Source organism: Pristis pectinata, chromosome 21 (genome assembly GCF_009764475.1).
Source record: "Pristis pectinata isolate sPriPec2 chromosome 21, sPriPec2.1.pri, whole genome shotgun sequence".
Classification (NCBI taxonomy): Eukaryota; Metazoa; Chordata; class Chondrichthyes; order Rhinopristiformes; family Pristidae; genus Pristis; species Pristis pectinata.
This window is the reverse complement of record NC_067425.1, coordinates 11,347,241-11,374,188: the sequence shown is the minus strand read 5'-3', so window position 1 is coordinate 11,374,188 and position 26,948 is coordinate 11,347,241. Positions and strand designations below refer to the sequence as shown.

The following is a 26,948-nucleotide window of genomic DNA, read 5'->3' as shown; positions in this document are numbered from 1 at the left end:
GCATTTTTTTGAGAATGTTAGTTAGTTCTGCCTGCCATGTGGTGATTAGCTTGATGAAGTTCATAAAAGATTTTTGACTTTAACAGAACAATAATAGTTTTAGCAGGTAGTTCCTATTTCCTGCTGAATTAAAAAAAATAAATTGTCTCCTTTCAGAGAGGAAGGGTCCCCATTTGTGGCCTTTCAAACCAACCTACCACTGACAGTTTCCTAGCAGGATACAGCTTGTTCATAGTATCCAAGGATCATTAATTAATGCAATGAAGACTAGCATTCTCCTTTGAGACTGGATGCCATTCTCAATACACTCACATTTTGTAATGACTGGCCACTGGTCAGGGTTCTGCTTAAAATGACTACCAAAGTCTCTGCCCCTGCCAGCCTGTTCTTTACAGGTGAATAGCAGTATTATGAGGTAGTTGTGAATTTACTTTAAGTACATGCATTCTGCTTAAAGTTCATTATCAAAATTTAATTATTTATTTGTCTGCTTGTCATTTGGTTTATCATTCGGAATGAATGTGTAGTTCAAGTAAAATAAAAATGAACTTGCTTTTATACAGCAAATATTTGTATTCTTATATCACCTCATGAAGGTGCAAAGCATTCCAGCCAATGAAGTGAAACAGTGCATATTTGAATCAGTAAGGGAGCTTCAGGCCTCCCACAGCAGTGAAGAAGTCCAGAAGTAAAATTCCATGCGGTTTATTTTTGTTCTATATTTGTTCTGAATGAGCTGGTTTATTAATTTGGCATATTTGTGTGTTTATTGCATGTATGTGTTAAAATATATTTTTGCTCATGGTATTTGAATGATGATGACAATTTGTATGTTGACTGAATGCTCTGTTCTTCCAATTGACAGAAAAAGCCAGAACCAGTGCCACCTTCTACAAATCCATTCCTGGAGGATGAAACTGGAGTAGATTGTGATCCTGAGAAAGAAGGAGATCTGGAGAAGGTAAAAAGAGGGCAAAAAACCAAACAGAATAAGGTGGTGTTATTTAATTTTATTTTTCTGCTGCTGTTACTCTTCCTGATGTGAGTTGTTCAGCCTTGCAAATAGAGGCAAGGTCTGCAAGGTTAGCTACTTCCAACTCAGGCCAATATTTTGAAAGAAAAGTAAATAAGTTCATGATATTCCCTGTGGAATCTCAGGTGGGAATTGATAATCCTTCATCCTGTTTTGTTTTCTGATTTGTAGAAGATGCAGGTGGAATTGTGGTATTTATAACCCCTTTAACCCAGGTTGTGATATTGAATCAAATTAATTAACACAGGATCATATTAACAGTGAGGCCATTAGCAGGAACAGATTTTTGACCTGACTGCCATTTCTGCATTTACTTAAAAAAAAATGTGAAAGTGCTTAATGCAAAAAGTAAACAGTTCACTTGGATTCTGTTCCTGTGGCACAGTTTGCATCCTGCAAACACTGAAGCAAAAAGAATTGCGTCATTGATCAGTACATCCTGATGCATCTGGATTTTAAGTCATACTTGTGGTTTTAAAAAAAATTGCAGGAGGCCCAAGTTTTTCTTTGTGAGGTAGTTGATCTTGTATATAGTATATTTTTAAAAGACTTTTTCACTTTGCTGAAAGCAGATTTAATGAGTAAGTAGCTGATCCTCTTGTATCGTACAAGATTTTGGCCCACTCTTTGTGTGCTGAGTGAACTGATTTCAACAGTGGCAGCAATGACGTTGTTATGATTGGCTTGATCTGATAACTCTAATAATTGAATAGCCCAAACCATTCACATGAATAATATAACTTCTGGTGTCTATGGAACTGTACCTAAGCATTATATTCACAAGCTATGGTAAAGCAGTGAATAGTTAAGTAAACCAAAGTTACTTTATGATTAGTCCATTTTGTGTTTGAGGAGCAAAAGAGTTTCAAATTATAATTGGGCTCCGATAACTTAGTGGTTTGTGCAGGATCCATTTGGCTGTAGACCATAAAGAATTAGCATTACATTCCATCGTACAAGCCTAAAATATTATATATGTGCAATATGTTGATATAATTCAAGATTAAGTGGTATAGGATTAGCGGACAGTGACAAAGTTGATTTAAAAGCTGATTGGAAGGGAGAAGTGAGGGAAGCTTCTCAGTGTGGTTGTCAGTGGCAACCTGAGCTTCCCACTGTACTCCAGTTATTTGGATACAGGGATAGAGGAAAAGGTGGTCAAATTCTCACAGTATATTAAAATAGTAGTCACAAATAATTCTGAATACTAAAGAAAACTTTAAGGGCATATCGATAAATTGGAATGGGCAAAAAGTGTGAAATGGAGTTTACTAAGATAACAAATGTGAAGAAGTTAAATAGTTCAAACCAAACTGGAGCAGTTCTGCACTTTAATGAGTGAAAGATGAATGGTATGTAGGGGCAAAGGGTTCATTGTGATCAGATTCACAAAGTGATCAGCGGAACGTGTGAAACCATTGAACAAAAGCTAATGGAGTATCAGGTTTTGTGGCAAGCAATATGGCCACACGCTGCTGATTAGAAGGCACAAACATGTTCCTGTCCAGTTGTCTGCTGATTACCTGTGGCCTGAGAGTTGTCTCCGGGGTATTTTGTCCCTCAATGGATGATGGATTTGCTAGTCTAATGTGTGAATTTGCCAGGTCCCTTGCTAATGATTGATTAGCCACTTTAGCTGATTAAGGTTGGGCATAATGTGTCCAAATCTCTAAATGATTAAATCAGGAGAAGTAGATAAGGCAGGAAATACTAATTAGTACCACACTCCTTTCACTTGTTTTCATTCCTTCCACTTGACCATTAAGCTATTGATGCTTCAGAGATACCATGCAATTCCTTGGTGGCCTTTTGGAGCATTTGACTTGTTATTGCTGCTTTAAATGGGATTGTTGAAAATCTTAATTTGCAAAGTAGAAAGCTATGATTGAGGTTTGAGGTTAAAACTCTGTGGGAATTATTGTGTTATTACACCCTCTTAATGATACATACTCTGCACTTAAAGTGACCCTGTCAAACTCTTGTCTTTGAAAAGAAAGTTAGTTTTACCTCAAATCCAAGGAAGCTGCACAGTCTTTTCAATGAATGTTGTCCTTCGCCTATCCACCCACCAGTGCCATGGATTCTTTCATTAGTGGGCACAATGGTATTGGTTTACTCAGTAAATGGCATTGAGAAAGACTCTTAGCCCATGTTGTGGTTATTCAATTGTTGAACTTTAATAATTGTTGTGGTGGGCTGAAACCTGCTGAAAAATACAGGCAGTTTCATCCTGAACTGTAAGCATTATCTATATTAAGAACTTCCTCGTGAATGCAAAATTCCCAGCCATTCTTCCTCTTGTGAGTCCAGCAAAATAGTGTGAATTTGCAGCAGTTTGTCAGCACCCTTCGTGGGGAATCTGTCTGCTGAGTGTACACCAGTTCAGTCTAGGTGCAGGTAGTGTGAGTCCATTCATTACCATGAGGAACGACAGTGTGGGACAAGGGTACACGTGAGGTAAGTTAGGTCCACAGGGCACTTTCCTGTTTTCCCCTCCACTTACCCTATTTTCTCCCCCCCCCCCCCCCCCCCCCGATCCCATCGCCCCATTCTGACCCCAAGCACCAATGTTGTACCTGCTGGCCAGGCCTTGCAATTGAGAATAAAGCCAGTTCTCAGCACCAGTGACTCTGCAGAAGGTAACTGCTACTCGCTATGTCCAAAATTTGTCTGTTTTCAATTGCTAGTGTATCCATGAGAATGAGTGATTATAAAAATGTTGAATTCATTCAGTGACTTATTGTGGGTGTTCCTACAATGTTATCAAATAGTGGGTTTACAACAAATGTACATCTATGGATTTGTTTTTTGATGGAAATTAATATGACTGCTTTGTTTGTTTTGATGTCTTGTTTTTGAAGAAACCAAAAATAACACATTCCTCTTTTATCATAAGTACTGGAAAGCTATTTGAAAAACGCACATGGAGGCACAAGAGATTGCATATGCTGGAATCTAGAGCAACAATGTGCTGGAGGAACTCAGCGGATCATGCAGCATCTGTGGGAGGAAAAAGGCACATGTTTTCCACACCTCCAACTTATGACTGTTTGGGAATTCCTTTTACATATTCTGGGAACACTGAGTTCACCGTCTTTCTGCAGTCAAATGACTTCTGTCAGTGACATTTAGTCACTCTAATTATTTGTCACTTGTTTTTAAAATATGCCAAATTCTGTCACTCAGGGTTAGAAATGCTCTGGCTGCCTGTATTTAAGCATCACTCCTTTGCTGTTATTTGCCAAGAAGTCCTTTGGGTAAATAAAAGCTTCCTTAAGGATGATGCTGGAATTTGGAACAGCTTTGATTTATCTGCTGACTGTGCTTAATAAATTAAATTGGAACTGGTGGGATTGGTTTCCTAGCCTGAGTAAGCTCGATTCAAAACCACCAGAAACACTGCTAAGAATTAGGACTTGTTTTTTGTCCTCTTGAGTGGAAAAAAATCTGGCTTTTGTTAATGTTAGTGTAACGAAGTTGCACTGTGTAAAAATAATTCTGTGAAAATCCAGCCATATAAATAGTATTCCCAGCCAACTTAAATTATTTAGGAACATCTGTTCAAAAGCAGGACACCTCCACTATTTAAAAAAAAATCTATCTCAGCCTCCCTCTCCTGAAGATGCTACCTCATGTTGGGGCCGAATTCAAATTGATCTAATGCCAGGGGATCATTCATCCGTTGATGGGTATCTTCCATGTAAAAATAGTATACCATGTCCCATCCTATCCATTTTGTAATGATCAAAAGCCACATCCATGACTGGTTCTCCTGTACAGAGTCCAGAGCTCTGTGGCCATCTAAAATTTATGAACCCAATCTCAACCAGAGCTCGAATGTTCTAATCTTTGTGGTTTAATGAGTGACCACGTGGTCCATTTCCAGTTAATCCTAGTTTGAACTGATGTGAGTATTTCCATGCCTGTCAGACTGCTGTTGGGAAGGAGGAGAGAGAATAAAAGCCAAAAAAGTTGGGCAAACATTTGCTGTTGAAACAATTGCAGTGCTTAATTGTTCTTGCCAACATTTAGGGGTAAACGGTACGGCAGCCTAAGTGTAAACATCCCAAAGTTGCTGCCTGAATTGTGTTGGTCTACTATTTGCATAAGTGACAGTTTGCACTGAGGGTCCTTTATTAAAAAATGTAGTTCTCCATATACATCTTGTAATTACAAGCATAAGTAGCCTTGGTAGATTATCCTATTAGAAGGTTTCCAAGTTTTGAAAATCTTAGTGATATTTTAAAGTTGACCAATTTTAAAAATAGTTATTTTTCTGTCTTTTTTTTTCTCCTAATTCAATCTTTCCCCCTTGTTACCTCCTGGATACTGAATTTCTTAGCTTTAATTTGTGATTGTTTTCCAATTATTAAATCTCTTTTGTTGACCAGTGATCAATTTTCAATTTTGGCAACATATTGGGAGAAGGCCTAAAAATTGAATGGAACCTGTTTAGTAGGCATTAATGGAGTGGTTTGTGACAGACTCAAGAATGTCTTGTTCAAGGGTTGGCCTTTGCAAATTCAGTAGCACAAGAAGCCCATGGTGATGTACAAGCTTTGGACCTTAGTGCACAGTAGCATTGCAGGGAAAATGATTCAGGGAGGTGAAGGCAGTTTGGGGTGTCTGTTGTGGGGATTGGATCCTCAAGAATCATCTCAAAAATCAGTGGAGTGAGGCAGTAACGAGCAATGGGCAGCAGATACATGGTCATGGGCGGATGGGTAGGTGGGTCTGCTGGGGGTTGCAAGCTTAGAGGGAGATGAGGGGGCTGCACCCAGTTGGGAGTTGAAGGTCATGAGTTTGGCCCTGAGGGTGTCACTTCTGACAGGGTTATGGGGATCAGCCAGGAACATGGAATTGAAGCCAACAGTCTGATCACCCATGAAACTTATTGAAGGTTCGAGGGGCCATGTGGCCAACTCCTCCTCCTACTTACGTTCTTCCGTCATGTGAATTTATTACAGAGAGGACCTACCTGAAACCTGTTCCCAGCGCCTACCTCAATGGCCTGAGATCTGCTTGGCTGTGTCCCCTTTAACTACCTGTGAACCGGGTAGTTTAAGGAGACTTCAAGCACTCTGAGGGCCTTGCACACACGATTCAAAAACCAGAGGATTGTCCAGATGTATGTTGGATGCCACTGCGCATGTCCGGGCTCCTTCGTGGGTTAGTGTATCAGATAGAAGAAAATGTTTAGACTGTGGAATCTGCTATAAGATCATAATTCACCTTTGTGATTGATTTTTCTTGAAGTTGAGTTGTATAAGCCACAAGATCTGGCCATTATGTGAACCAAATTCTAGGTGCATTATTTTCAGTGTTTAATGTTGCAGTAAAGATGCTGATGCACCTCCCTGTTAGGTGACCAGTGGTCTCTGGCCAAACACAGAACAGAAATAGAACAAGTCCCTGCTTCCATTCCACAACAGGGCTGAATTTTTGGCAAAAAGTTCCAAATAGTGTTATGCTAATGACACATGCTAAAATGAATGTCAGATATTGCTTGACTTTATTATCTTGGAGGCAGGAAATTGTGATGGATAATAAAAATATTGGTTCTTGGATGAAAAGGTATAAATATTTATTCAAAAACTGCAAATTAAAAAGATCCTCTGAGAAGTATAGTGTTCAGGGAGGTTTTTAAACAAAACCAGGTTGAATTCAATGTGATGTTCCCTCTGATCAATAGATGAGTTAGCAAAAGTATTTGATTGCAAGGGCATCCGTCCTTGTTTTCCTTGTACCTTCAAAAATAAAACTTCCTTTGAACAGTAGGTGAGCTCTTTTTGAACTTGCTGGATACAGTGTTGGCAGATAATTCTGGGTTTACTTTACCAGATAACACAGAATAAAGCTCCCTCAGTTTTGTACCAGAAAGAAAGAATTGCAGCCTCCAAGAAGAACCCTGAGCAAAATATAAAGGCCACTCCACTTCCAGCTTATCTGAATGCTCCTTATTAATTGGTTTTGCCATGCATGTGAGAGGGATGCAGGATTATTGGTACATTGTATAATTCTCTTTGCTGGTGGATGATAATCATTTCATATCTGCTCAGTGGCTTTGCTGCTAATATTGGAACTCTCAATGCAGTACACAGCAGGGAAGGACTCGTGTCCTACTATTCCATGGTATTATGCCACTAGACATTTCCACAGCATTTTATTCCGATCCACAACTGAGCAAAATGCAACATGATTTATAAAATTCCAGCACATTATGTTAAGAATTGGCAAAGAATAGTTTAAAAGTTTTAGCCCCTACCTTTAAGCAATAAAGGCCACTTGAAACTTGGTTGACAAAGTACAAGATACTGCTAATGGCATGCTTCCATACAGTTTCTCAAGTGAAAGGGCTGTAACGAACCTTCATTGTGACCTGAGTCACCCTTCATGGTTGGAAGGAAACTGCAATCTTTACTTTAGTCAACTGAGTATTTTCCTTTTGTGTCTGAATTTCAACACAGGAACAACTTCAAAGCTGCCTGCTGTTTATTTATAGTCCAGATTTTCTTGTTAGCAGCAGTGGGTTCAGATTGCCTGCTGGGAGGGTGGGAGGATATGGGGTGAGAATGGATAAACGTGTCTTCCAAGTGTTCTTAGTTTTCAAAATCTGAAGCAGATTTGATCAAGATTCCACTTTTATTTTATATCGACAACTTGATTTGATAAGTGTATGTGCACACCAACTTTTCTCTTTCAAATTATTGGTAGCTTGTGTTGAGGTTTTTAAGGATTTAAGGCTAGCATTTTGCATTTTAAACTGAAATCAGTCCAGGTTATAGAAACAGTTCAGAGAGTTGGGCTCCCAGATTCTGCTTGGTTGTTGGCAGCTTCAGCCACTTATTAACTTCCTTGCCTCAGGGTTAGAAAGTTGTGAGTTCAAGACCCATGTTAGGACCCAGGCAATAATTGTGCTATGCAGATTTCCCCATCCTTCAGATGGGATATTAAACTGAAGTCCTGTGTGTACCAATTTTAATTAACATTAAAAATCTCATAGTTCAGCCTGAAGTGGATTGCTTCTTCAGACTCCAATGAACAGCTAACTGCTTTATTTGTCTTACTTGATGTATGACCATAGTCACAACCATTGTCACATCTTAAAAGTTATTCATTGTATGAAGTGCTTTGGTATTGTGATAAATTGCTGTATGAACACAATTGTTTATTTTAGCATCCTTACTCTATTGCCTACATTAATGCAAAGCAGACTACAGGCAGCAATGACTATCTCTACTGGTGGGCTAAACATACGGATCATCTGAGTGTTTTCATTTGTACTTAGCTTGTATGATCCTTCCTCTTCCGCTGTGAAATGTGGAACCTCTCAGAACATAGTGACAAGCAATGATTTGAGGACATCCATGAAATAAACTGAACTACAGTATAAACAGGATGTTTCAAAAGACTTCTACATACTGTGTGCTGTCACATTGGTGCCATCAAGATCAGGAAGCCTTTGACAATGGACAAAAACATTGCAAACTGCTGGGTCTTGGCAACAGCCAATTTTAACGAGTCTTCGGGGCTACTAATTTTAGTGAGCCCCAGTGGTCTTGCACTTGGCTTGCAGCTGCCTGTGTAAGATTGATTCTTGGCAGATCTGGTTGCTTACAGTGTGATCCAAAAGAATCAAATGGCATTTATTGAATGCACTCTTTGTTCTTGCAGAGATGATAATTTAACAATAATTATGGTTTCTTCCTTTGCCATTCATTTGGTCTTCCCACCATTCCTGCTACCTGAGCATTGTTCATCTTCAATATAAGCTTTGGTGCCTTACTACTTATTCTGTTATAAAACCATTGGCATTCTTAAATTTGAGGGGAGTAAATTTTGTTTTAAGAAGTTGACAGAGGTGGTTTTTGGATCACAAGTTGATTGAAAGGTTAAGAAGAGTAGGCATATATTCCTTTGAATTTAGAAAATGAGAGGTAATCTTACTGAGAATTCTTGAGGGGCCTCACAGAGTAGATTCTGGGGGGGATGTTTTTTCTGGCCAAGGATCTGGTTTAACTGTTGGTCTTGGAATAACCAAAAGGGCTGTGTGCTTTATCTAACCCAGAGAGCTCTAAATGCTTAGTTGTTGAGTGTATTCAAAACAGAAGTTGAGAGAACTTTGGATTTCAAGGGGCATGGGAAAGTAGAGTTGAGGAAGGGGATGATCTATGATCTTGTTGAATGGCAGAGCAGATTTGAGAGCTAAATAACCTCCTAATCTTTCTTGTATTCTTGTTATATTGTTATAATTACAGCTGAAATGAACTATTCGGTTCATTCATCCAGAATGACCCTAAAATCACCTCCACTGTCACATCAGATTTAATCTGAAATGAACCCAGGGATTTAGCTCTCACTATTTAATTCACAAGTCAATTTCCAATACCAGGAAGGAATATTTCCTATTATGTTTGACCTTTTGCCTTCCACTCTTGATTGAATCTAAAAGCATTGCTATACTTTCCCCTCCATGTACTTCTATCTTGACTACCTCTCAAGTGACCTGTCAGATGTTTATGACGATCAAACATGGCCTACATAATCTCTCACTGGCTGGCTATCTTCCAGTTGTTCACATATCTTTATGTCAAAACAAAATAATTGCAATTCCAATCTAAAAGATTATAGGGGAGATCAGTGTTCACTCATTAGGCAGTGCTATTATGCTATGATGTCCATTTGAGAAGCTGGTGATCTACAGCTGAATTGTGGACTCGGCAGGTTGGCATCCAGGGAACTGCAGAAATATTCAATTCATAAAATTGAGTTGAAAGTTCATAAAATGAAAAATTTACTCTGACTTACCCTAAAATAATAAAAGAACACAGGTGGCATTGTTGCAGTTAGTAAGACCAGGACCCCTAAAAGAAGTTTAATGCAAATTAACAAATTTTTCAAATGCAACAAAATGTTTACTCAGTTGGCGCTGGAGCTGCACTAAAAAGTTCAGTTATTTTGGAGTCAAACACAGTGTTACTTTTATAAATCTACTCCTGGTTATTGTTGCCAGATTTGTCTTTCACTAGTTTCTTTGTGTGTCAATGGCATTGCCTGTCTGTTTTCCAAGTGTGGAGACAGATGAATCTATTGTCACATTGTCCCTTCCACCAAAGTGGAGCCTGTGCTCCAGGCTTGTTTAGGTTGAAAAGGATTATGTTTACTTTGGATGGGATTATATATAAAGAATAAAATCTGGACAAATGCACATATGTCTTGCCAGTATTTCCTCCTATGTCAATTCAAAGAACCTTACTTTGCAAAGTATTTACTATATAAACCAGAGGGACACCTAACGTTGTATTTGGAAAATTAAACTTAACTTTCACACATATGGATATTTGCTTTATAATTTTTTAAAAATGTTGCGTTAGTGGACGGCAACCCATCAATAACCAGACATTCTTCATGTAGATGAACAAATATTAATGTTTAAATGGGAAAGTGATTTTCCCTGGTTTCAAAGAGTCATGAATGTTTTGAGATTTTTTGGCTTAATCACAAAAATATATTGAAACTAAACATAGGTTGATACAGCAAAAAAAAGCGTATACCCATTACTGCTGAAACTTCTGATAATTTTGTTTGAAGTGGTGATTTTTACATTGCTCACTGCTATATTTTCCTCATCCTTTTCCCTTATATTCTCTAACTCAGCCAAAACTCCACTATTCTAATCCAGGTGTCCTTCACTAATCTCCTGTTTTGTTATGTCCTCCAGCACATTCCGAATTCTAAATCCTTGTCCTATTCCATGGATCTTTTGAGAGGCCTATCCCCATCCCTTCCCTTGCCTCCCAAATCTACTTCTGTAATCCCAAGGACTCAGCGCTTGGCAGGACCCCAACCTCCTGTATGTCCTGCCCCCCCACGACCATATTTCTGATACCTCAGCATGTTCTCTGGCACATGCTACCTGAATCTCTTTGCCTCATTATTTTCACCATGCATTCATACAACTCTTCCAATTCCAACACTACCCCTTATTGCCCACTCAGATTTATGTCTTACATTAGGCATGCTTAATTATTTTAAAAGGTGCTTTTTTAAAAGAAGTATTGCCTAGGAGATTTCCCTAACTTAGTGATACATGTTCTCTCGCTTACTAGCTGAGGAGTTGCAACCTATATTCTGCATAAGGATGTATATTTTATACACTGAATACTGCAAAGCATGGAAGTAGTGAATAGAATAACTTGACCAAAAACGATAGCTATAGTTTTTAATTGAGAAAGATATGAAGTTTGATGTCTTTAAACAGTGCATTTCTGATGGGACCTCCTAGCTTTGAGCATTTTCAGTTTTATCTGCAGAAGAACGCCATTTTCTTTCTCATAGTGGACTATTGCCATATGATGCCTTGTTTCATTGGGCTGAGAAATGCCAAGAATTTATCGTGGAATAATGTAACATGATGCATTTTGAGAGGAAGAATAAGTAAAAAATATGGAAACAAACATTTAAAAGATAATAGAAGAGAAAGCTGCCCACATTTTTGAAAGGAGGAGAACATGATGACCAAACATTTCATAAACTGAAATGTGCTTTGTCTTTAATTGGGATATTTGGTAGATAACCAATATACTCTATAATTCTCTTCACTTTGGGCTAGAAGAAATCACAGAGGTAGGCAGAAGGGGAGTCCATAAAAGGCCGTTAGAGCCAGACTTCACTGCACAGAACAGGTCCTTTGGCCCACCTTGTCCATGCCACCCATTGTACCTATTTACACTAATCCCATTTACCCTCATTAGGTCTGTAGCCTCCCTTGCCTTGGCGATACAAGTACTTGCCCAGATGCAAGAGCAGAACATAGTTTCGTAGAGCAGAACGTAGATTTGTGTTGTGAACTGGAGTACAAGGGGAAGGGTGTGTTAACTGAAAATGATTTAAATTCATGTACTGAAATGTTGGTGAGACAATGTGGCCCAGCCATTGGAGCTGGTTGAATGTGTTCTGAGTCTCTGCTGAATCTGTTGCCTTGGGAGAAGAAGTAAGTATTGTTTTGCTTATCCAAGTTGATTTGAGGTATTGTTCTTTGAGAAAAGGCTAATAATGGTGAAAAAAATAGAAGTAAGCCTGAGAATTAGGAAGAATTTTGGAATTCAGCAAAGGAGAATCAAGACGTTGATCAGGAAAAGGAAAGTAGAATAAAAGCATAGTCTGTGAGAAACGTATAAACAGACTAAATGCTTCTATGGGAACATAAGAAGGAAACAATTAGCAAAGTTAATGTGGATCACTTCAGACTGAGACAGGAGAATTGGGGAATAAGGAAATGGCAAAGAAAGTAAACAAGTATTTTGTGTCGTTCTTCATGGAAAAAGACATAAAAAATCTTTTGGGATTACTGGAGAACTACAGGGCTAGAGTAAATGAGAAGTGAAAGAATAGTAAAAATTAGTACTGTAGAAATGGATGGGACCTAATAATCTGTATCCTAGTATTTGGAAAGAGGTAGCTGTGGAGATGGTTGATGTCAACTTCCAAAATTTCATAAACTCTAGAATCGTTCCCACTCATTGGAAGGGAGCAAAAGTGACCCCATAGAGAACTGTAGATCAGTTAGTCTGATATCAGTAATCCGAAAAATGCTGAAATCTATCATCAAAGGAAGTGGTAACAGAACAGTGGTCATAGGATTCAGCAGAGTCTACATGGATTAATGTTTGAGGAATCGGTTAGATTTTGTTGTGATTGTAACTAACAGAATAGGTGATGGGGAACTAGTTGAAGTGGTATATTTGGATTTACACAAGACCTTAAATAAGGTGATGCACAAGGAATTATTAAACAAAATTCAGAGCATGTGGTAATGAGGGCAAGATATTGGTGTGGAATGAGAATTAGTTAACGGATACAAAACAGAGGTTTGGGACAAGTAATCAAATTTGGAATTGGTTTATTATTGTCACTTGTACCAAGGTACAGTGGAAAAACTTGTCTTGCATACTGTTCATACAGTGCATTGAGGTAGTACCAGGTAAAACAATATAGAATGCAGAGTAAAGTGTCACAGCTACAGAGAAAGTGCAATGCAGGTAGGCAATAAGATGCAAGGTCATAAAGAGGTAGGTTGTGAGGTCGAGAGTCTATCTTTTTGTACTAGGGAGCTGTTCAGTAGTCTTATAACAGTCTTATAGAAGCTGTCCTTGAGCCTGGTGAACATTTGCTGCACTCCAGTTATTGACACGTTTATCGTCCTTTAGGTAGGGAGCCCTGACTTGTATGCAAAAATCCAGATGCAATATTACCAAGATTATACACAATTGGAGCAAGATGTCTCTTGTACTCAAACCTTTTGCAATTCAGGGCAACGTACCACAATTCACACCCTCCAAATTTGTGTAAATCAGGTCCCCCTTCCTAAAAGGTAATATACTTATCAAAAACGGAGTGCAGCACGTGTTCACCAGATTGATTCCTGGATGGTATGTTTGTCATATGAGGAGAAATTAATCAGATTCAGCCTATATCTCCTTGAGTTTAGAAGAATGAGCATTGATCTCATTGAATCGTACAAAATTCTTATGGGCCTTGACAGGGTAGATGTGGGGATGATATTTTCCCTGGCTGGGGTTTCTAAAACCAGGGGTCGCACCCTGAAAATAAGGGATTAGCCATTCAGGACAAAAGGGAAAAAATTAGTTTTCCTGAGAGGGAAGTGAAACTTTGGAATTCTTTGTCCGAGATGGCCATGGAGGCTCAGACGCTGAATATAATCAAGGTAGAGACTGATGAATTTTCTAATACTAAGAGAATAGAGGGATATGTGATTAGTGCAGAAAAGTGGCTATGAGGTGAAAAGTCACACATGATCTTATTGAATGGCAGAGCTGGCACAAGGGATTGAAGTGCCCAATCTTGCTTCCATTTATGTTCTTACTGGTGGGAGAGCCCCATCAGCATTGATGCCTTTAAGGAGAGCTCCCCTTTTGGGCTTGGACCCTGAGCTTGCTTTGTTAGAACAGGTAAACCTGAATAATTGTAATTTTCGGAATTGTAAGGGGTTTTAATGAAGCAAATCAAAAGTTATTTCTACCGTAACACAGAAAATACTAGAAATATCCAGAAGGTCAGGAAGCATCAGTTGGGGAAGAAATAGAGTTGAAGTTTCGGGTTGATGACCTGCTGAGTATTACCAACATATTCTGTTTTTGTTTCAGATTTCTGGCATCTACAATATTTTTTGATTTTGAAATGCTTCTGCTGGTTGGTCAGCCAGTAACTGGAGGGCATATGCTTAATAACAGAAGAACAAAGGGAGAGGTTAAGACAATCTTTGTTTAATCTTAGAGTTAACATGAGTGGAATGTTCTAGCAGAAACAGAGACGGAATGAGAATACATATTGCTTTCAAAAAATAATTGGATAAATTTAGTAAAAATGGGGAAATGACACGGAGTGAGCTTAAATGAATAGTTTTTAAAACGTATGCTGCCAAGTTTAATATTCTGTAAAGTTACATTTGGGACGGGTCATATGGTTTTTCTGGCCACTATGAAGATGGAATATGAAAAGACCTACATATTACTCCCATTTGGATGATCCCTCTTTGAATAATGAGATAAAATTAAAGGATCCTGTCAATGGGATGTAAACTGGGGGAAGATTTCTTCCAGTCACTGTTAGTGAAGTAAATGAAAATATTTGCTGTGTGCAATATTAACAAAAATCCACTTTCCTATTTTGCCAGTAACACCAATCAAAGGATGTTTTCCTATTATTTGTATTTTACTGTTGGCCCATAGTGACCAGAGAAAATTACTCAACCCTACCCCCAAGACTCTGGTCTGTACAACATCAAACAGGAAATTTAGATAGTTGAAGTTGTCCCTTTTGAGATGCTGTTTCGTTCAGTGATGTTTATGAAGCCGTACAGTACTTTTATTAAGTCAAAACCATACTTAATTTTAACTACTTTGCAAAGATGCTGCAGTCCAACTCTCACACAAATGGCAGCATCTGTTTTTTTGGAAGTGGGTGCATAGTTTTTGGCTGTGGAATTGTGCCAGGCAGTGGTCCAAGTGCATTTAGATTGAAGACCAGATAGTTTGCCGGAGGCCTCCTTCATATTCTCATATGTAGGCACGTACAGGCCAAGACTGCAATTTTTATTGGATCAATTATTTTGCCTTCAGGACTGTTGTTATTTTTATTTAGTTAGAAACAGATGCTTTCAGTTTGACTATTTCTATCCACTGCCAATTTTAAAAGAACACCTGTTTTTTCTTATTAAAGAAATACTCTTCCTTGAATTAACCCCATCCCCTACAGCAAGGCCAGAAATGGTCATGCCACAATTCCCTAACGTCACAACAGGTGGCTTCAGCAGTTGCAGATGTCCTTATTTTTGTACACAGCTTCTATTTTCTATCATTTTAAATAAACTTTGTTACAGCTGTTTGGAGTAAGACGCTTGCGATGTATTTTCTGCCTTAATATTGGCACTAATATAAGTGAACAAAATATGCCATGTCTTCAGTCAAGCAGGTAACTGCTTTGATCCTGAAATCAGTTGGTATTGATGCTGGCACAATCAAATGCAGGTTTGGGGTGTTTATAGTTCTAATTCTGGTCTTCTAACAATCTTTGTTCCCTTGTTCTGTAGGTGTTGTCTTTTACTAGGATCGAGTTCTAACACTTTCCTCCAAATATCTCCTGCCTATATTAGACTAGTATCGTTGGTTTGACTATTTAGTCATAGGGATGACCCAAATTCAAACCTGTCCTCACTCATGCTTGCCCACATCCATTGTAGGCTCCTGGATAGTGATACAGACACATTGAAGCCAATGGTGATATCTGATTGTTATCTCTACGTACCCCAGTAATCTAACAATCATATTCTGTCTTAGTTTTTCAGTGTCTTATCAAGATGACACACAGGGATGCAATACATATTTTCCTTACCTTTTTTCCAAGAATATTCATCATGGAAAAGCACAATACACAGACAAATATTGACTTCTTTTGTGCCCATTTATTGGGTGGAAAACAGGAACACAAAGAAATAGTTTTGGGATTCATATGCTTTAATTAGGATGGCTTAGACATTTTGACATTTAGACATTAGACATTTTGTCTCCAGTATAATGGCAGTTAATTAAGAGTGTTGCATTTTCTCTTACAGGAACAGTGCTCATGAATTTCAAGGCATTTACATTTATTTTTCAGGTTAGGATGAGAAAATACACAATACCTCTATTTCTGCTGAAAATTAATAGGTTATAACATGTAAAGTTTTATCTGCAAGTTGTCTTTAAATAGATTGGAAGAAGTATCAGAGAAACTTAAATCTCTTACATCATAAGGTGCTTTTAAGTTGTTGACTTTGTTAATACACACTGATGACTGATGGGAAAGTCTGCAGGTACTGAGCCTGTGTCATTTTCCTGATACTAATGAAGCATTATATCAATAACTTCAATCCTAGATTTGTGGGAGAGCCTAAGGCGTTCAAGTTTTAAAAAAAGCAAGTGTTTTTAATTGTTGAAGATGTACATTTTTGTCTTAAAGATTTCTGGGATATTAGATATTTAAATTATTAAGGAAAATTATTTCTGAAATGATTTTGAATTTTTATGAATGATTTTGGTTGGTTGAGTTTTGGATTTGAGAGCTTTTCACGTGCCTACATAGAGAATTGTGAGTTTTATTTTTAAATGACCAGCCAACGTAAAGCTCTTGAGCTGGAATGTGACGCATGAAAATCCAATGCAAAATCAGGAATGATACACGTTCGTATTACTTGAACATACCGTTGATAATTTTGTATATCCCCATAGTAAAGCTGGCAGAAGGCAGATTATATGCTGTTTTAGAAAGCGTGGAATTCTGGAAAATACAGAATTCATATAGTAATATAATCTTAAAAAACAGACGGTTCAGTCCTTGTGATAATGCAGTTTGCAAGAGGATCACTTCCAAAATGTGGATTCAGAGTTGGAAAAATATGCATGTTGCTGGTGGATAGAATTATTATGAGCAGTCTGATGCAGAAGGAGATACGGTAGAAGGGTGCAGAGGAGATTTACAAGGATGCTGCCTGGATTGCGGAGCATACCTTATGAAAGCAGGTTGAGGGAACTCGGCCTTTTCTCCTTGGAGCGATGGAGGATGAGGGGGGACCTGATAGAGGTATATAAGATGATGAGAGGCATTGATCGGGTAGATAGTCAGAGGCTTTTTCCTAGGGCTGAAATGGTTGCAACAAGAGAACATAGGTTTAAGGTGCTGGGGAGTAGGTATAGGGGAGATGTCAGGGGTAAGTTTTTTACTCAGAGAGTGGTGAGTGCGTGGAATGGGCTGCAGGCAACGGTGGTGGAGGCAGATACGATAGGGTCTTTTAAGAGACTTTTGGATAGGTACATGGAGCTGAGAAAAATAGAGGGCTATGGGTAAGCCTAGTAACTTCTAAGGTAGGGACATGTTCGGCACAGCTTTGTGGGCTGAAGGGCCTGAATTGTGGGTTTTCTGTGTTCTAAGTGTATTTTGCACTGGTTTAGTACACCAAATCCACATGCATTTGTGTTCTGTGTGCTCTAATAGTCAATTGTGAAAATAAGAGCCTATTTTCTAGAGGAGGTTTATGAGAATGATCCCGAGAGGGTGTGTATGAAAGGGTTAATGAAGGAGGAACATTTGATGGTCTGGGCCTCTACTCGCTGGAGTTCAGAAGAACGAGGACGGATCTCATTGAAACCTACCGAAAATTGTAAGGCCTGGATAGAGTGGATGTGGAGAGGTTGTTTACAGTAGTGGCTGAGGCTAGGGCCAGAGGGCACAGTCTCGGAATAAAAGGACATCCCTTTAGAACTGAGATGAGGAGGAATTTCTTTAGCCAGAGGGTGGTGAGTCTGTGGAATACATTGCCACAGATGGCTGTGGAGGCCAAGTCATTGGGTATATTTAAAGCGGAGCTTGATAGGTTCTTGATTAGTGAGGGTGTCAAAGGTTAAGGGAAAAAGGCAGAAGAATGGGGTTGAGAGGGAAAATAAATCGGCCGTGATCGAATGGCAGAGCAGACTTGATGGGCCGAATAGCCTTATTCTGCTCCTGTGTCTTATGGTTTCATACAAGAATGAGTTTAAAACCTCCCCTGTGCCGTGCAGCTTTAAGGTCCGACAATGTGATGATCTGATTTCCTGGCAATCCTATTTTTTTGGGATTTTAAAGGGTCAGATTATTGGCCCTTGTACCAGTAATCATCCCACTGGCATAATTCTGGGTTTTAAAGTATTTTAGTTCATTACACAATATTTAATGTGTTAATTGAACAATAAGTCAGTGACTTGGAGAACAGGTAAGCCACCATGCGTGTCCTGTCCTGTTTTGTCCATTGCAACAGTTTGAATCAGGGAATGCTGAGAAGAAATATATTATTTTAAGTGTGCGTGTCTTGGAATTTTCCATTGGTTGCCCGTGTACAAAGCTGGAGGAGGAGGTTTAACTTGGCAGGCAGATTGTTTGGGTGAATGTTTTTCTTACTTCCTCTTCTCCTGAGCTCCTGACTTGTATTGGACCTGGTCCCAGGTAACCATGCGTGTGTAGTTTATCTTCCTGATTTGCAAGCCCAGGTTGATGCTGGCAGAGTATTTAATGATAGGGTGAAAGTTTGACAGATCATCAGAATTCCCATTCTGATCCAGTATCCACATCAGCAAACTCTGCAGCATGGATTAAAATTGGGAATGGCAACACTAGTTGCTCTTTTGATTTCTTCCATTATATTTTCAGTGCTTGGGCAATCTGGGTTTACTGATCACAACTTAGTGGACAATCATTAAAGATCTGTAGATCTCTGTGAAAATTGGATTGAATCCTTTTTAGGTGCATTAAACCATTATTGTGTTTAGAGTTACCATTGATTCAGTTATCCCTCAAAAAAAATTGCACACTTGGCCAAAATGACATTGAGAGTCATAAAACACAGAAATGGATTCCTCAGCCCACTTTGTCCATTCAGCACTTGATCCATGACCCTCTATGCCTTAGTGATTCAAGTGCTCGTTTAGATACTACTTAACTCTTGTTGAGAATACCTGCCTCCAACATCCACTCAGGCAGTGCGTTCCAAACTCCAACCACCCTCTGTGAAAATATTCTTCCTCAGATCCCCTTTGAACCTCTTGCCCCTAAGGAGTGTGGAAACCTTTACTGTGCATAAAAAGGTCCCAAAAACCCAAGAAGAACACAAGAAAACAGGAGCAGGAGTAGTCCACCTGGCTCCGCAAGCCTGCCCCCACCGTTCAATACGATTATGGCTGTTCTGCTGCAGGCTCCAGTGCGGCTTCACCAACACCCCATATAATTGTAACTATATTTCTCTATTTCTAAACTCAAGCCACCTTGCAATAACTGCCAATGTGCCATTTGCCTTCCTAACTATTTGCTGCACCCGTGCACTAACTTTAAGTGTTTCATGCATAAGAACGCCTTCATGCACAGGAACAATCGGTTCCCCCTGTTCTCCACTCATTTGCAATCTTTCTCCATTTTGATGGTAGTCTGCCTTTTGACTCCTGTTACTAAAGTGCATGATCTCACACTTCTGCACATTAAACTCCATTTGCCAAGTTTTTGCACACTCACTCAACCTATCCATACTTTGTTGTGGAGTCCAAATGTTCTTATTGCAGCATGCCTCCCATCTACTTTCATGTCATCAGCAAATGCAGCTACCTTGCACACTGCCCCCTCCTCCAAGTCATTAAAATAGATGATAAATAATTGAGGGCAAAGAACTGATCCTTGGGCCACTCTATTTGTTCTGAAAAGGGCCCATTTATTCCAACAATCTGTCCTAAATTGAAGACTGGTTATGAGACACATGTTAACATACTATCTCCAATACAGTGAGCCCTTATCTTGTGCATTAGCCTTTTATGTGGCATCTTATTAAATGCCTTTTGGAAATCCAAATATACTACGTCTACAAGTTCCCCTCCATCGAATCTGCTCAAAGAACTGTAGCAAGTTTATCAAACATGATTTTCCTTTCAAAACAATGTTGATTTGGTTTGATTATATTAAACATTTCTAAATAACTAGCTATTTATTCTTTGATTATAGACTCCAGCATCTTGCCAACAACAAACATCAAGCTATCATGACTATAGCCACCTTGCATGTAGGCCATCTGGTCCTGGTGACTAGTCTGCCTTGAGTGCATTAGTTTTTCCCATACAGTGTCTCTTGTGTTAAGCACTGGAATTGGTTTATTATTGTCACATGTGCAGTGAAGAACTTGTCTTACATACCATTCATACAGATCAATTCATTACAACAGTGCATTGAGGTAGAATAAGATAAAACAATAACAGAATGCAGAATAAAGTGTTACAGCTGCAGAGGAAGTGCAGTGCAGGTAGACAGGTGCAAGATCATAATGAGGCAGATTGTGAGGTCAAGAGTCCATATTATCATACTAGTCTGATTGTTACAAGTTCTTCCATGCTTTTTGCAGCTAGCCCATATGCCAATCTTGTATTGTCCTCTACCAGTTATTTAAGGAAGCACTTATGGGTACATGAGTAGAGTCAGTGACAGCTTGCACTGCTGTGAAACCTGCAGTGCTGGCATGTTGCACTGCCCAAGATGCCACTTGCACCTCACCAAAATCAAAGTAATTTGTTTGTGAGTATAGCGCCTTGGTGACCTCTCTAGTGCTGTGATGAGCAGAAAACTGGGAGATAGGACAGAGATCTGCAGTAGTTGCACGAACTGATCCTGCGACAGGGAAGTTGGGAATCCATATGATGTGGACCTCGATGGAGAGGGCAGTCCAGGTGTGAGAGTGTGTCTGAGGGTTTGCCTACAGAATGTTGCTTTTCTCAATGGTGAAAGCCTTGGAAAATCTGAGCCTGCACATACATTGCTCATCAGGGAGGTTCAGGTAGGATGGGGTGTCTCTGAAGACTCTTTGGAAGTAGACTCTTTGCTGATGGGCATATCTTTGCCTCTTGCCCCGAGGTTCCTGGCTCACCCGGCATGGTCAGACACGTCCATCCTGATGCCTTCTACAATGGCACTCCTGGTGCACTCCTTGCATGACCATCTCAGCAGCTAAATGCTGAAGCAAACGCTCACTGTTAGCTGCATCCAAACCTAAAGGACTGTGGAAGCTGTTTGAACAACTTGCACTCAGTTCTGAAGTTACCCAGTCAAGTCTCCCAGTGTTAATTTAGTTCTCCATCAAATAGCTTGAAAAGCAACAAACTGGTGTGATGTCCAGTTAGTATGGTTGCGGTCTGGATTTTTTGAGCTGCAGTGTCTATTAATGTGGCCATTGAGTGACTCGAGACTTCACTAGGTGTTCGTCTGATGCCGGGAATAGGTCAGATGTTTGAAGGTAGTCTTGACTGGAAATGCTTGGTCCAATTTTGCAATTGGTGTGATTTCACTGGGAGATGATTGCTTGCTAGATTTCAATAATTGGTAGTGTCATTTAATCTAGGTAAAATTCAAATTAGATCTTATTGCATTGATTTTGTTTTCCTCTTAACATTAAGCCATCCAATTACTAGGCACCAATTTTCTTTATTTTTTGCTAAGTACTATTTTTAAGGCTTTCCGTTAAACTTGATTTTTAAACTGGTGATGAATTGAACATGGAATACCCTAATATGGATGAAGTATAGTACCTGGCAGTGCATATAGACACTGAAACAGCACTTTTTTTTGGAGTGGGTGTGGGCAGTGGTGGAGAAATGGGTTAGGGAGACATAGGTTCACATTTCTGACTGGGCTGAGTTTCAGAGCAGAGTTGAGGAAAACTTGAGGCAATTTAGGAAGACTTCTGTTACAAAACAGATGTCTAATCCAAATTTGTACTGAATCCATTTTCCTCTTGCGAGGCATTAAAAGCAGACATGCCAACTTTCAAACATATCCTCATAATCGTGTAATGCGCATCTTGAATATTATCTTGTTGAATTCATACATGTGGATTTCACTCTCATAGGGCAACTTGTTTTTTGGTTTTTAAACTGTTAAATTCACTGGAAAGAGTACACTTATAGTAATTTTAATATAAACCAGCATACAACATTAGTGTAAAAAAACCTGCAATATAGTCCACTCTGAAAATATTTTGGACATTTTACTGTAAACCTGAGCTTTGCAGCTGTGCCAAGGCATGCAATATTTAGTGTAAATGATTCCTTTTGAAGTCATTCTGACTTTCTTACCTCATCAGTCAAAGTTAAATAGCCACAACTGGCTGAGTGACTTCAATGGCAGGCTTGAAGAGTCACATTACAATCATTGCAGGATAATTGAAGAGGTGCATAATTAAACGACCTGGGAGAGTGATTCTGGTCCTTTGTGCATTGCCTTCATTAGCATCTTGCTTTCAGCCGCCTCGGCCCCAGGCTGGAATACCTTCCTAATCCTCTCTGTGTCCCCATCCTCCTCTAAGACTTCCCTTAAAACCAAGTTTTAATCACCCTCCTTAATTTGCCTGTGATTTATTGTCTGTTGTACCTCTCTGGGTCTTCTTAGTCTTATATAAATGCAAGTCAAGTCGAGTTTATTGTCATATGCACAAGTACATGTATGCACAGGTGCAATGAAAAACTTACTTGCAGCAGCATCACAGGCACATAGTATCAGATACACAATGTTCACAAGAAAAATGTAAATTAAACATAAATTACACAAGAAAGAACACAATTAAAAAACAGTCCATTGCAGTGCAAAGTGGTCATAGTGTTACTATACTGAGATGGTAACCAGGGCTGTGCAGGTTGTTTCAAGAACCAAATGGTTGAAGGGAAGCAACTGTTCTTGAACCTGGTGGTGTAGGACTTCAAGATATTCAAGTTGTTGCGGTTGTATTGCCTATATGGTGACAGGTCCAATTAGATGGACCTATTAGTCCTAGCTCAGATGTTATGTATGAGGTTCTAGAATATTTGATGATCTACCGATAACTTGATAGTGTACAATCCCAAGTTCTGTTTGTAGATTGGAGGTTTTTTTTGACACCCTCTGGAATATTGTTAATAATCTGTTGCCCTGCCCTCTGTACATGTGTGTTCCAGCTCCAGTAGACTGGCACTAATGAATCTATATGAGAATAGTAGAAAGTCTCTGCTCAAAGACTCTGCCCTAAAATTGTGTTTACCCTGAATGGATGTTTACACAGCTTCATAAACACACTGTGAACATTTACCAGAAGCTATAAAGGCAGTTGATGGTTGGGATTTTTAACAGTGCAGTTTCCAACACATCCCCCACCCAAGAACTATTGACTTTGGTAAATGACCCAGCAAAAATAAAAAGCTGGAAATCTTGTGCAGTCCCTTTCTTGCATCCCTAAACATACTTATTGTGTGAAGTTGATGTACCCTGATAGTCCCTATTTTTGTTAGAAGGTCAATGGCTCTTTTATCTATCCAGCCCTCACTAAACTGTTCTGGACATTTTGTCCGTTGTATAATGTAGTAATAGCTTCTGTTACTTCATAATCTTCATATTCTTTGTGGAAAATAATATAATATGGTTAAGTGTTAAAATTATTTAACATTGGTGAATGTAATATTTTGGTATGGTAATTTGAAATGAGCATTCTGAGAGAAAATCATTGTAATGGCATATATGTATTGTTAAAGGTAAATTATCTGTGGCTATTCCAATATCTATTACATAATTTAGAAAGGACCAAGTACATTGTTACTGTATAGAGATACGTAAATGTCCATTTAAAGAACCTAGAATGGAAAAGAAATCTCTAGAGTGTTCTTTCATTTGCAGAAGAAAGGGTTACCTGTTTGTTAGAAAGAATGGGTTGCCTTTTCTTGAAAACTTAATCTGTCAGATTTGACTATTCCAGGATCATCCCTGGTGTCTGTTATGTGCTTATTGATGATTCTTTTCTCTTGCCTCTCTGCATTTCCCCTCCACCTCCGCCTATGTGTTTACCCTGGACAGATGTCCACAGAGCTTCATCAACATACCATACCAGGAAGTTTGCCAGGGTTAACAGTGCAGACCACAACCCCCAGAGTTATTGACATTAGTATATGCCAAGGAGAAAAAGGGCGGCACGGTAGCGTAGCGGTTAGCACGACACTATTTACACCGCCAGTGATCGGGGTTCGATTCCCGTCGCTGTCTCCCGTGTCTGTGTGGGTTTCCTCCAGGTGCTCCGGTTTCCTCCCACATTCCAAAGACGTACGGGTAGGTTAATTTGGATTTTAAAAAAAATGGGCGGCGCAGACTCGTTGGGCCAGAAGGACTTGTTACCACGCTGTAAGTAAAAAATCAAAAAAAAGAACACGGAAATCCCATGTAGTCCATTTCTGGTATTAGAAATTGCTTCCCAAACATTCTCACTTTGTGTCTTTTAGGTACCACAATATTCTTTTCTTTTGTTTAAAAGCTCACAGAATTACAAAATGTTTCTTTGCACTCTTATCTATCCAGCCTTCACTAAAATATTCTGCATCAGGTCAAGGGGCCTGAAAATAATTCTGTTGCCAAGCTTGCAAATTGAATTACTGAGAGGGTTCTCTTTTCATTATCAAAACAGGATCACATTACCTTCCCCGAGAATGAAGATGTGGGGGTGCCTAATATCATGCCAAATGAAACATTTCAATGGGAATGACTTTTTAACCAATTGCACGATAGTACAGAAATAGCAGCAAAAGTTGATTTGTATATACATAAAGTACATTGCTTGGTTTTCTCATTTCCCTAAACTCTTTCTTCTCATTCGGCAAGAAATGCTTAAAGATTATCTGTCACAATAGTAATAGAAAATTATTGCATGACTGTTGTAGAGGCTAATGTTAGCAGTTTAGGGACAGTAAAAAGCAAGCATGGCATTGGATGAATGCTGAACTTAGCGAGTGTAAATGGAATGTGAGAGTTTGGAAAGTCTCAAGCAAAGTGGAATGAGACTCCTCCACTCATTCCCATATCCTTTACTCTCCTTTTCTTTCATCCATTAAGATTCTTTGTTAGTCACATGTACATCGAAACACACAATGAAATGCATCTTTTTTGCGTAGTGTGTTCTGGGGGCAGCCCGCAAGTGTCGCCACGCTTCTGGCACCAACATAGCATGCCCACAACTTCCTCACCCAGCGGAAACTCATGCAGACATGGGGAGAATGTACAAACTCCTTACAGTGGCGGGAATTGAACCCGGGTCGCTGGCGCTGTAATAGCGTTATGCTAACCACTACACTGCGGTGCCTGCCTAATCCAATCTAATTATGACTTTTGACACTGTTTCTGCTTCAGCCACTATCCCATTCATCTCTGCATGTAAAAAAAATTATCTTGTCTTCTATTTGGGGTACATAGAACACTACAGCACAGTACACGCCCTTTGGCCCTCGATGTTGTGCTGACATTTTATCCTGCTCTAATATCTATCTAACCCTTCCCTCCCATATAGCCCTCCATTTCTCTATCATTCCATTGCCCTGAACTATCAGGATCACTGTGCTTCTATCCAGCTCACCGTACTTTTATAATTTTAAACATCGCCAACAGCATACATCCTTCTAATGAAGTTTTTCAAGTCTTCATTCTTTTTAGTTCATTGTCGCACCATTTCTAAAGCCTTAATATTGATTCCAATGATATGAATGTAATATTATTATCAACCCAATAATAGTCTTTAATAGAGTCCTGTATTGGTCACCAATATACTGTTTTATATTGGTTCATTATTAGACTTTGGCTTTTGTATTCAATCACACATGATTAAAGTCCAGATCTCAACTGTTTTTTAAATGACTTTTATCAACCTGAGGTGCTCCTTTAAACGTTCCCTGGATGTATTGATTTTAAATTCCTCTGCTCCCTGCCAGCACTGACCTCCAAGCATCCAAACTTTACCCATTCAATAGAATTAACTGTAGTTATTTTTCTAAAAGATAAAGCAGAAGGAGGAGGTCTTGAAGCCTTTGAGCTGAGAGATTGAGACTGATCCAGGACCATCCCATTTTTCCTAAGTGCCAAAAGTCTATTAGTCCCAACTGAACATTTATAGGTTTTTGGGATGGAAAATTCCAAAGGTTTACTTGAAATTGCTCCTCATCCCCTTATTGAGATGGTGCCAACTAGTTCTATGCTCTACAGCCGAAGGAAACAGTCTCTGCTCATTTCCTTTAGTCCAAAATCTAGACAGTAATCTTGCTGAAAGAATCAGCCCCAGAATTGAACCCTATGGGATACTGTTCCAGTTTCTAATTATTCTGAAAAGTGGCATCAACTCCTCTCTATTCTTTTCCTTCTCCCCAGTTTTGAACCTGATATTCCATCAGTTTCTCAATTTTAGTCCTTCACAATTCTTGTTTTAAGTCTTAAAAACAGGCTGTAAATATTAACTGATTGTTATATCGTAGCAGGTCACCAAGAATATGGATTTAAGGTTGCATTTTTAATACAATAAGTTGTAATATAATGATTGAAAGCAGATTCAGAAGAGAATTGGATAAATATTTGAAGGGAAGAATTCACATGGTAGGGGAGTGGAACTAATTGGATAGTTCTTCCAAAGAGCTGGCACAGATTCAGTGGGCTAAATGACTACCTTTTGTGCTATAATCACATTAAGAAGTCACTGTGGTTGAGTTTAATTCTGTCAAGGCCTGAGATTTTCCAGTCCTTGCATTTCCATACCTGAACTTGCTACCAGATATTTGCAACCCTGCAAGGTCTCACCAGCGCCCACTGCAACTCCTGACTCGAGTACACTTAGATATGTTTCCTTGCCCTACTACCACTGTAGCTGAGAACACAGATCACATCTCCAACATTCTCAGGCATTATTGATGAGCAAATCTTTACTAACTGAACCACTGGCAGAGACTATTTTTCATTTATAAATTTGTATCTCTCTAGTTTTAATTCATCTATTTTTGATTAGAACCATCAATTTATTTTACCATTG

General features: G+C 39.1%; 1 protein-coding gene across 2 annotated transcripts in view; it reads left to right on the top strand.

Moving 5' to 3' along the window:
- The window catches only part of vps53 (VPS53 subunit of GARP complex), a 184,054-nt gene that overhangs the window by 73,352 nt on the left and 83,754 nt on the right, over positions 1–26,948 (top strand). For both annotated transcript variants that reach the window (XM_052035456.1, XM_052035457.1), the window contains one exon: positions 866–961. In XM_052035456.1, the coding sequence (XP_051891416.1) occupies positions 866–961 (96 nt within the window). The remainder of the gene's footprint in view (positions 1–865; positions 962–26,948) is intronic.